At 42.7% G+C, this 12,109-nt stretch overlaps 1 protein-coding gene across 3 annotated transcripts in view; it reads left to right on the top strand.

Moving 5' to 3' along the window:
• The first annotated feature begins 664 nt into the window (after positions 1-664).
• The window catches only part of DOCK5 (dedicator of cytokinesis 5), a 217,608-nt gene continuing 206,163 nt past the window's right edge, over positions 665-12,109 (top strand). For all 3 annotated transcript variants that reach the window (XM_059926858.1, XM_059926860.1, XM_059926857.1), the window contains exon 1: positions 665-916. Coding sequence is in view for 2 of the 3 variants with exons in the window: in XM_059926860.1 (XP_059782843.1) it covers positions 874-916 (43 nt within the window). In the remaining variant the exon portion in view is untranslated. The remainder of the gene's footprint in view (positions 917-12,109) is intronic.

The following is a 12,109-nucleotide window of genomic DNA, read 5'->3' as shown; positions in this document are numbered from 1 at the left end:
CGTGAGTTCTCTATTTACCAGAAGACAAATGTTCCTGCTTTGAAGGCTATAAACGGTGGCCACAGGAGATCATGTCTGCCCTGGAGTCCGGCTTCCGGCTCTCGTGGTGTCAGCGAAAGCTCTAGGGGGTGAACGCAGTAGTCAACTGCTCATTCATTCAACAAATATTTATTGAGCGCCCGCTGAGTGCCAGGCACTGCGGGTGCCCCGGGGGCGAGAAACAACCCATCCTAGATCCTAGTTCCTTATTCACTCATCCTAGTTCCCCCAGATGCTCCGGCGCGCGCGGTGGGAGCGGACCCCGCATCCTCGGCCGCCCCGCCTGGGGGTGCCCGGCGCCTCCAGCGCAGCCCTCCCGACACCCGCGGCGGGGAACCCGCCCCCTGGGATCCAAGGGGTTTAGTCTGGGTGCGGAAGGCGGGGAAAAAAGCAAAACACCAGAAGGAAAAAACTGTACCCCAGTCTGTGCTGGGGAACTGCTCCCGGGAAGTGCGCGAGGCGGAGCCGGCCCCGGCCGGGGAGAGCACGGAGTCCGGGGCGGGCCGGCGGGAGAGGCCGGGCGCCCGCGGGTCGGGGCGCGGAGGCGGCCTCGGCGGGCGGAGGGCGCGGCCGGCGGGAGGGGCCGGGGCGGCGCCGGGAGGGGCGCGCACGGCGGCGCGGCCGCCGGGCCCAGCAGGTGACCGCGGCCCGGGGCTGGAGCCGGAGCGGATCGCGGGCAGCGCCGCGAGGAGACGGCGCGCGGGGCCGGGCGAAGTTTGGCGGAACATGGCGGAAGAGTCCGGGGCGCGCAGGAGCGCGGCGCGGTGGCAGCCGGAGCCCTGGGAGCTGTAGCCGCCGCCGCCGCCGCCGCTGCCGCGGGGCGAGGTCGCCGCCATGGCCCGCTGGATCCCGACCAAGAGGCAGAAGTACGGAGTTGGTGAGTGCTCGCCCCACCCCACCCCGACCCGGCCGCCGCCAAGTTCGCGGGAGCGGCCCTGCCCCGCACAAAGTTGGGCGGCGGACGCCGGGCCACTCGGTGCCCGCCTGCCCGGGACCCGGCTCCGTCTCCCGCTGCCCGCGGGGGCGCCCACAGGGTTCGGCTCCAGCTGCAGCCGTCCCACCGAGCGGGCGGTGGGAGTCGGAGCCCTCTCCGGGAGCCCCGTGGGGGAAGTCATCCTGGGTTTGGGGAATCCGGGTGCCTAAAAGTGCAGTTGGGCTCCGGGACCGGCATTCCTGACCCCGAACCCAAAGCTGCAGCGCTTTGCAGCGTAGAAACGTGCAAACTGAGGGCGTTCGCCTGTGGTTCATTTGGGGCACCCCGCTCTGGTGCTCGCCCCCCTCCTCCCTGTCCGTGTGGCTTCATTCAGTACTTTGTAACCAGCCGAGGCCGGCGGAACGCGAAGTCGGCTGGCTGCCCCAGTGCTTTCTGCCCTCCCTCTTTGTGGGTTCTCTCTGAAACCTAAAGAGAAGAGTTGGGGGTAGGAAGCCGCCCTCTCCTCGTTCCTCCCAGGCACTGGGATCCCGATAGCAGTTGTAAACTGATCGGGAAACTCAAGTTGTGTGGAGGTGATGGAAGCGACAGGAAGTGTGTGGCATGGGGACGGGGGCGGCTGGCCCCCGGGGCTGGTTGTGCGGACAGTCATTCCCTACCGGAGCGTGTATGGAGAGGATTTCAGACTGCCTTCTGAATTCCGATCCCGTCGTGGGATAAGATCGAGGACATTTTATTAAGAAAACTGTGACAGGTCCCATGCTAGGCACTTGGCATTCGTAACAGCGGTGCTGGAGGGCCCCCAGGATGTGTGGGGAATTGCTTTTGTATTAGTTTCGATCCGAAACAGTGGATGAGCGGCTTTTGACCCAGGTGAAAAACGTTGGTCCTACTTTTTATCAAGGGGCGAGGTTGCTGAGGTCTTGTGGGAAGACTGCCACTTAGCGGGGCGATTACAGTGGCTATTAGGCTTGGGTGCGATTCCCTAGTATAAACACAGTTGTGTGTGTTGAGAATTTTATCACTTCCTGTCAGGGTCATTCATTGGGCCTATTTGTAAGTTAGTCTTCGACTTCACTCCCATCCCGCCCGCATTTTTTTCCTCACCTCAGTGATTACTAGGGAGAGGTCCCTGAACCTGTCCTATGCTTTCTGATGACTATGTCTGTTTCAGAGATACTGTATCTTAACATCTCTAGGTGCTTTTCAACTCTGTAGTCAGTTACAAAAAACAAACCAACCTTCTCACATTAATTACTTTTAGATTGTGATCCTTTATGTATATATGTATATATGTGTGTGTATATAATAACATGCATATAATTCCTTGTTTTCCCTCTGTTGCAAAAACTTTCTTTCCTTTACATTTCTTTTAGAATCCTTGCACTCTCTTATGGTTGTAACTCAGAAATGGGTGCATGTCATTACTTCTGCTCCAGACCATCCCCCCCCCCCGTCATGAATTGGTCATGAAATTTCACACAGGGTCTCCTCATCAGGTGCCAGTAAGTAGCCAGTAGTTGTGGAAATGAGAGGGAGTCAGTTTCTTTATTTGTGAGTGTTATTGGGTACTAACTCCTAAATTAAAGTAGATTTAGCAATACCTAATCAATAATTACTACTCACAAAAAAGTTATCAATTCTAATTTTGTTTAACAGGAGAAACGCTTTCCAAAACTATCATGACTTTGGCGTAGTTAATGCAAACATATCCGAAAAATGTGGGTTTTATTGCCATAGTCATAGGAACAAGGATGGTATTTTCTCTTCAAAAATTTTTTTTTTCTTCCTGTTCTAGAGTCTGCTATTTATCATCAGACAAGAAAAGTGAATTGCATTTCCAAGGCATAGGTGGTAGCATAATTGCCCCAGGATTTAATTTGGGAAATTTATTTCACTAGACACAATAGGTTCTGATTAATCTGGATTTGACACAAGGGCCTACTGTTAGGACAGATGAGTTGATGAGATCAATGTCTATTGTTTATTCCTAAAACACATGGTTGTTCATATTACCTCCCTGCTTGGAAGCCTTCCTTGACCTACAGGGTAAAGTCTAAACTGAGCCCAGTTTTCAAGGTTCTGAGAATCCAGTTCAGCAGTATCTTCACAAACCATATCTCTCACAGCTTCTTTCATCAACCCTCTGGCGCAGACACTGCCCTTCTCCCTCTTGTGCAATATACCATGGAGAGTCCCTCCTTTGGGACTTTGCTCCCCTGTGCTTGTCCCCTGTTCAGAGTGCCCTCCCACCTCTGCATCCCACAGTCCGGCCTTTCACCCAGGCCTCAAAGCCCTACCCACTGCCTCCTTCAGATTTGGTGTTCCCCGGACCTCATAACCTTCACGCTGCTTCCTCACCATTCCTACATTTTATTACTTATCCTTTGGTTCAGTGAATCAGAAGTTTACGGTTTTGTATTCCTGTGACTCGAGAGGGATACCAGTATGGAGCATGCATTCAGTAACTGGTTGTCCTTGGCATTGGGGTGGCGTTCTAAAGCGCCAACCTAATTTCTATGATGATTTAGGGCAGTTTGTTTCCCCATTAGGTTTCAGCATCTCATTCACTCCAATATGACTTTTATTTTGTTCTGTTAGATGGATGAAGCGAGAGCCTTCAGTCTGTCTTTATCTTTGCAAGTGAAAAAAACGAGATGTGCTGCTGAGAAAACAGGCATGGAGTAGACAGACTTGCTTAAATATGATTGGGAAAACTGGCTTCTTGGACTTATGGTGGGGGAATTATTGTCCTTTCTGAGGGTCTGCTGGACAGATTTCGTTTCTGGGTGAAGGAAACCATGTGATGGCCATTTTGAAGCATTTTAATGACTCACAGCTACTCTGCGTGAGAGTAGTGTTTGATCTCAGTTTGAATTGTGCATGGTGGAGCTAGCTGTCTCTACTTATCTTGGTGCCACTTATTGGCGGTCCCTGACAGCTAGATTTTTCTACAGGGACTGAAATGCAACCTGTCTGGGCTTTCTTAGTTCTTCAACTGTTGACTCAACCTCTAGCATCAGGTGGGCTTAAATGACCTATTGTCGGTTATCGGCTGAGAGGACCACAGACTTAGTTCTTTAAACTTCTGGGCCATTAGTGCCCTGATGAGAAGTGCTGAGGGCTGCCCCACAGCCATGGAAAACTCTTTTCTTTCTCCCTTCATTTTTTGTTTCTTGTTTTCTTTTTTCCTTTATTCTTTCTTTCATTTTGCGTGTTTTAAGATATGAAGGTCGAAAACTTTTATTTAGATGTTAAGCAAACATTAGTGATACATTTATCGAAACGTTTCTTAAGTCTGTTCCCAAACAAGCTATTTCTATTAAGAACAGACCCAGATTATGTTGATGATGGAGCCTTTGCAAAATCATTCATTATTGTTTGGTGGGATTTGTCCTATATGTTTTTATATTGTGATAAAAGGTAGTTTGGGGGAATATTTGCTTCACTGTTAGCTTTTCGACTATTTCGCTGTGCTAGGCCCAGTTAGTCTAAGAGCATTGAACTTTGTAGATTCTCAAATGTTAGTGTAAAAACCAAAACCGGATTCTTGTAGTGCTTTGTTAATGCACTGAGGTGTGCTGTGGGTCCCCATTCGGTTCTTCCTCACCACGGGTACCGTGTTCCATAGACTCTAGCTGGAGGGGTGGAATTTGGTCTCAGAGAGTGATTAGTTCAGTTCCCTTTTGAAGAGAGGAACTTGATGCCTAAAGAGGTAAAGTGAATTGCTTAACATCAGTTGTTCTTACTTTTTTGGTTACATGAATGCCTTTGGCCAATCAGGTTAAACCCTTAAGGTGGCCCCCTTTCTCAGAACAATGTTCTTAATTGCATAAAGTCAAATATGAAGGACTGAAAATTGAAGCCACCTGTATTGAACTACAGCTGTCAAGATAGTTTTAAAAAATTTGTGATATTGTAATATATGTGCTTCTTTATTAATGCATAATAACTACCATACTTTTGAATTAGTGATGAGCATATACAATTTTTCAAGATATCTGTAGTAACCATAATATATGAAAACGCCTGTGATTTCTTTAAAAAAAATTTTTTTTTTAATTTTTTTTTGGAGTAGAGTTGATTTACAGTATTGAGTTAGTTTCAGGTGCACAGTAAAGTGAATCAGCTATACCTATACATATATCCATTCTTTTTCAGATTCTTGTCCCATATAGGTTATTACAGAATACTGAATAGAGTTCCCTGTGCTATACAGTAGGTCCTTGTTAGTTATCTATTTTATACATAGTAGTGTGTATTTGTTAATCCCAATCTCCTAATATATCACTTCCCCCTCAACGTTTCCCCTTTGATAACTGTAAGTTTGATTTCAAGATCTGTGAGTCTGTTTTTGTTTTGTAAAAAAGTTCATTTGTATCATTTTTATTAGATTCCACATATAAGTGATATCATATATTTGTCTTTGTCTGACTTACTTCACTTAGTATGATAATCTCTGTGTCCATCCATGTTGCTGCAAATGGCATTATTTCATTCTTTTTTACGGCTGAGTAATATCCCATTGTGTATATATACTACATCTTTATCCATTCCTCTGTCGATGGACATTTAGGTTGCTTCCATGTCTTGGCTATTGTAAATAGTGCTGCAATGAACATTGGGGTGCATGTATCCTTTCAAATTACTGTTTTCTCCATATATATGCCCAAGAGTGGGATTGCTGAATCATATGGTAGTTCTATATTTAGTTTTTAAAGGAACCTCCATACTCTTCTCCGTAATGTTTGTACCAGTTTACATTCCCACCAACAGTGTAGGAGAGTTTATTTTTTAATTGAAGTATAGTTGATTTACAGTGGTGTTAGTTTCAGGTGTATAGCAAAGTTAATACGTATATATATCTTTCCTTTTTCAGATTCTTTTCCATTACAGCTTATTACAAGATATTGAATATACTTCCCTGTGCTCTACAGCAGGCCCTTGTTGGTTATCTATTTTATATATGACACCTGTGATTTCAATTGAGGCCAGCATCAGTAGTACACCTGTGGTTCATTGCCTCTGGTCATCATTGAAGTAAATGCTGAGTGTCAGAAAACAGAGATGTAGCTTTTTTCTCTTTTCAAGTCCATGGATCCTCTGAATTTGAACACAGATTAAGAATCCTTGGCTATGAAGATCACACAACTAGTTAGTTACAGAACCAGTTAGTAACATGACCAAGCGAGATATTATACAACTGTAATGAATTGAAGAAGTCCTTGCCCTAATACATTCATGTTCTAACAACATTGAGCCTGAGAATAAAAGGAATAGAGAATTCATATTTGTTAGTCATTTACCTCATGAAAGGCACTGTTCTGAGCCCTTTATTTCAGTCTGTCCCGGGTACATGTGGGGCTCTTGGAGACACTTTTGGGTGGCCCATGAGGTTAAAACTTTTTTGGTAATAATACTAAGATGTTATTGGCCTGTCTTTACTCTGTTCTCGTGTGAGTATACAGTATAGTTTCCCAGAGGCTACACTGAGTGTGATACTGGGACAGATTGAATGCAGAAGCAGGTATGAGAATCCAAAAGCCTTTTGTGAAGCCAGACATCAAAGAGATTTACAAATATGCAAAGCAATGCTGCTCTTCTAAGTGTTTTTGTTTGGAAAAGTAGTTTGATCTAAAAAAAAAATATATATATATATTTTGCTAGCATGTATTGAGGTTTATTATGGTTACTTTAATTAACAAATAAGTATTTTTAAAATTTCTCAGATTGAATTTCTATTATGATAAATAGTGATAGATATAAACCACATAAACAAAAACTCTTTGGAATTCTCAATAACTTTTAAGAGTATTAAAGGGGTTCCGAGACGCAAAACTTTCAACACTGCTGCTTTACACATTATTTCATTAAATCATTGTGATAATGCTGTAATTCTCATATATTGTCTCCTTTCCAGATAAGAAAACTAAGGTTCATACAGGATAAATTTTTCATCCATATGCATATAATCTCACTCCTAAGCCAAAAATCAACTCCATATGTGTTTCCCAAACTTCAGTTGTTCATCCGTCACCTTGATCTCTGCCATGTCCAGTGTTGACCTGAAACAAACAGACTGCCAGTTAGCTCTCCAGCAAAAAATAGATTTATTCAGAATCAGCAAAGAATTGCAATTCAGGGTTTGTTAACCCTCAGTGTGTCTGCAAGCCACATGCAAATCCCTGCAGCCAGGAGAGGAGAACTCTTTTATAGAGGGGAAAAGGAAGTTGGGAGGGCTGTAGTAAACAAAGAGTCCATTGGAGGAATTGAGTGTTTGAAGTATAGTGGTTTTTCATTGGCTGAGTTGTGACAGGCTCCCATTGGCTGAGCTCTTGCCGGGCAAGAAGGGGAAGTCTTTCTTCCTGTTGGGCTCTGCTATCCTGTAGGGTGCCACGGCTTCCACTTCTGGCCTCCTGACTCTATTTTAATTGACGTTTCTGTTTCTATATTAATTTTTACACCAGGTACCCTTGTGTAGCTGCTTCATGCCTATTGCCTTACCCATTTGCCTTCTCTGTTATTTTGTTTTGTTAGTTCGTAAGTGTTAGAGCTTAATTTCTTTATTTTTTTAAGATAAAAATAAATATAAGTAAAAGTTCTGATACTTTATTCTTGAGTCCCAAAGGACTATCTTATATACTCACTTTTGGAGACTTACTTTTGAACGAACCATCTCTTTCTTCCCCATTGAATTTATTATTTTTTTAATTTAATTTTTATTTTATATTGGAGTATAGTTGATTTACCATGTTGCATTAGTTTCAGGTGTACAACAAAGTGATTCAGTTATACATATACATATATCCTTTCTTTTCAGGTTATTTTCCCATATAGGTTGTTACAGAATGTTGAGTACAGTTCCCCGTGGTATGCAGTAGGTCCTTGTTGATTATCTATGTTATATAAAGTAGTGTGTATATGTTAATCCCAAAGTCCTAATTTATCCATCCCCCTCTACCTTTCCTCTTTGGTTACCATAAGTTTGTTTTCTAAGTCTGTGAGTCTGTTTTGAAAATAAGTTCATTTGTATCATTTTTTTTAGGTTCCACATATAAGTGGAATTTGTTATTTTTTACTTAATATTTTCTTTATGTTGCCTGTTTTTTTGTTTTTACTTAAAACAGTGATTGAAAAAGAAAACCTTACATTCCTACTATTAAAGGAGAACCAGCATCACTTGCTCCAGAAAGTGGCAACCTTAAAAATACAGGCAACAAAAATAAAATAGCAATATATTGGATTCTGGCTCCATGCTGTTGGCCATCAAACCGTTTTCTCCACTAAAGAGGGAGGAGGCTGGTGCCCAACTGAAACTTTCTCTTCGATATACTGTGGGTTCTCGTTATTTGTGGTAGTTAATGTTCTGTAAAGTCCCCAAGAACACTGACTTAGCTAATATTTTACCATTGCTCCTAGGGGTAATACAAGGTCAGGTTCCTGTGAGCCTCTGGTCACATTTTCATCAGCTGATCAACATATAACCATATGTCATGTGTGTTTCTGTTTAAGGTTTAAAGACCTTAAACAGGAGGTTTACATCGCTGATTCACTAACATTGAACTCACGGCCCACAACACTATATGTAAACTCAAGCCTGAAGGAAGCTTATCTAACACATGCATTTTCTCTATAAGGTAAATCACAGCCTTTTTGGGCTTGGGAACATGACACAGCACTTCAGCACTATGCTTGGGGGCCATTTAGATAGCAAAATCACTAACAGAAAGCACAAAATAAGAAAAACTTTGCACTAAAGTTAAGACCACGCGAAGGACTCTCAGTTTACAGTATGAGAACTGAAACAAAAAGGCAGAGTGTCCCCTTGTCCAACCTCAGATGGGAACTTGCATGTCACATTTTGCCCCTCTGCACACGACTGGGAATGACCTCGAAAGCACCAGGAGTGTTGATTTGGGGGTTAAGTAAATTTTAGTGAGTGGGAGAATTCACAAATACTATAGAATCTGCGAATAATGAGGATCAACCAGTAGTTAGGTAAAAAAGAATTAAAAATGGAATAACATTCCTGTATTATTCAGGTGTCTGTTGGAATAATCCCTCCTTAGAGCTTTCTGAGGACCCCAGCTAAAGACACTATCTTTGCCCAAACCTCTCAATGTCTCTCCTTTTCCCTAATTCTCCTATTTGTTTATTTGTTTGTGTTTACTGTCTGTCTCCCATACTGGAATATAGAGTTATGAGGACAGGAACTTTATCCTTTTCATTAGTGTTCCCCCTGCTCCCGGGGTGGCACCTGGCACGTGGTCAGCACTCAGTAAATAAATGATGAAGGAATAAACGAATGACGTTATCTACCTAACTTTGTCTTGTGTGCCGGAAGAGGAAATTTTCCCCCACATTATGGAATATTTTGCCCTATGTGCACTTCTAATGAGATACAGTCAAAAGCAGTAAGAAGGATTTCCCTGGTGGCGCAGTGGTTAAGAATCCTCCTGCCAATGCACGGGACACGGGTTCGATCCCGAGGATCCCACATGCCGCGGAAAAACTAAGCCCGTGCGCCACAACTACTGAGCCTGCGCTCTAGAGCCTGCGAGCCACAACTACTGAAGCCTGTGCGCTTAGAGCCCGTGCTCCGCAACAAGAAAAGCCACTGCAATGAGGAGCCCGCGCACCGCAACAAAGAGTAGCCCCTGCTCGCCACAGCGAAGACCGTGCACAGCAACAAAGACCCAACACAGCCCCAAATAAATAAATAAATAAATAAAATTTTAAAAAAATGCAATAAGAAAAGGAACATTTAAAGAATAGATAAAAGAGATTTAATAACTGTTTAAGCAAAGGATTGTGTGAGCATCGTGGGGTGGGAAAGGAATTGAAATCCTAAATAATGCATTCTTGGGAAGGGAACAATGGTAATTTGCTGCTGTTCCTTTTTATTCTTCATTATTTGTGGCGGCTTCCTGGAGGAAGATGTGTTGTAGGATTGGCTAAATGGAAAGAAAAGGCTTGACCACGGTGGTGAATAGGGTTTAGGAGGTTCTGACTCATTGGATTAGTGCGTTGAGCACAAGTTGGAAAGGAACAGTGCAATCTAATGGAAGAAACAAGGCATTTAAATTCATCCGTTACTTCCCATTACCCAAAAGGAGTCGAGATGCCTTACGATAAGCACATCTATACTGTACGCAGGGTAATTAAACAAAAAATATGAGATCACAAGTAACGTGGAGAAGAAAAGTAATTTAGAGTACTGGCGAGGGCCTTTGAAGCAAAGGTAGTAGTTACTCAAAATTTAGTCTGTCCAAATTTACAGAAGGCTTTTTGTAGTGGTCCTATCTGCCCTCATGTTAGCTGAAACTTAATTTTTGCTTTCTCCTCATCTAAATTTTCGGAAACAAACCAGTGGGGTTTGAGGGTAAGCAATCAAATCTCATTACAATGATTTTTTTCCATAAAGGAAAAGTTTTCCAACTTCTAGTTTTTTCTCCAGCAATACCCAATATAATAACACAATAACTTTATACGTATAAAATATTTTAGTACTGTCAAAAGAATAAGAAGAGGAATATGGGTCAAAATCTCTTATAACTCATTTCAGTTCTTCAAAATGAGTTGTAATAGAATAGAATTATAACAATTTGACCCCTATCTATGGTCCACTTGAGTATGGTCACATAGTTTGTTTTTCACTAAATATTTCAAAGGAGGGAAAAATAGTTTTCTCCCTCATCAAATAGGTAAAATCACCTATGAAATGTCCGCTGTGTGTGGACATTAAAGGCTATGATAAATCCTTTGGGAGTCCTTTGACCTTGGTTTATAAGTATTAGCTTCCAGCATACCTCAGGAATAATAGGGTTTTAGTTTTAAGCTTAAAAAAGTGCTTTTGAGATCAGGCTAAGAAATGCTTTTGAGGCAGAGATTTGGGTGAGCAAAAGCAGAGGATGCTTGAGTTAATTTAATTTTTCCAAGTGATGTCCAGGTCACGTCTTCTCAGAGCCTGGGCTGGCCGTCAGCTCACTCAAACGATTGTCGGAATTGCTGGCAGCCAGTTCCTAAGCAAGAGACAAAAGTGATCTTTGTCTTTTCACAAACCTCCGTGCCATCGCAAAGCTGCTGTCGTTCAGATGCGTCCACCTTTCTGGGTTGTGCCCTTTTCTCTTACATTTCCACGCTCCCCATGGGGCTGGAAGACGCCCAAGATGCCCTCTAAGAACCTTGGTTGTCTACTTCTTGTCTTTTAAAACAACTTGATACTGTATAGCTCAGGGAACCTTACTCAATATCTTGTAATAGCCTATAATGGAAGAGAATGTAAAAAAAGGATCTATATATGTATAACTGAATCAGTTTACTGTACAGCTGAAACTAACACAACATTGTAAATCAACTATTTAAAAAAAAATTAAAAAAGAAAAAAAACTCGAGGGAAGGAAATTGCAGCAGAGATTGACTCCCTCTTGCAAATAGCTGTTTGCTGACTCACCCAAGGTGAATGCATCCCCCTGACTGGTTTGTTACCTGTGTACCTGTGGCAGGATGCGTTGTCCTTTATTTGTACTTTCTGTGAGCCTGGAACCAGAGGGCTCTCACTCCCCAGCCTTCCTGCCAGAGACCAGTTATAAGAATAAGTCATAGAAATCTAACTTCTTTGCTCTTTTGTGTCTAGAATCATAAAAGATTAAGAGCTAGATTCTATATGTATCACCTCTTGGCTAACACTTCATTTTATTGGAAAAATATGCCCCAGAGGCATAAAATGACTTCAGCAAAATCCCAGAGCTAGTAGCAAATGTCTTGCTTGTCTTAACTTGTCTTCTAGCTGCTTCCTTTTTTTTCATAACTCTGGAGAAAGCAAGTTTCTTTATCACGTCTACTTAAGGTTCTGAAGAGTAAGTTCTCTCCACACAGGAGGAAGGCTGTGTCATCCCTGGGTTTTTTCCAGGTGGAGGTTTTGTGATAAATAAGATCCAGCTATTAAATCATCTCCCCCCGTTTTTTCTGAGGTATAATTGACATATAACATTCTGTTTGTTTCAGGTATACAATATCATTATTTGATATTTGTTTATATTGTGAAAAGATCACACAGTAACTCTGGTTAGCATCAATCACCCCACAGAGTTACAAATTACTTTCTTTTTTTTTAAAATTTATTTATTATATTATATT

The sequence above is a fragment of the Balaenoptera ricei genome, chromosome 6 (assembly GCF_028023285.1).
Source record: "Balaenoptera ricei isolate mBalRic1 chromosome 6, mBalRic1.hap2, whole genome shotgun sequence".
Lineage (NCBI taxonomy): Eukaryota > Metazoa > Chordata > Mammalia > Artiodactyla > Balaenopteridae > Balaenoptera > Balaenoptera ricei.
This window is presented reverse-complemented; position numbering and strand designations above follow the sequence as displayed.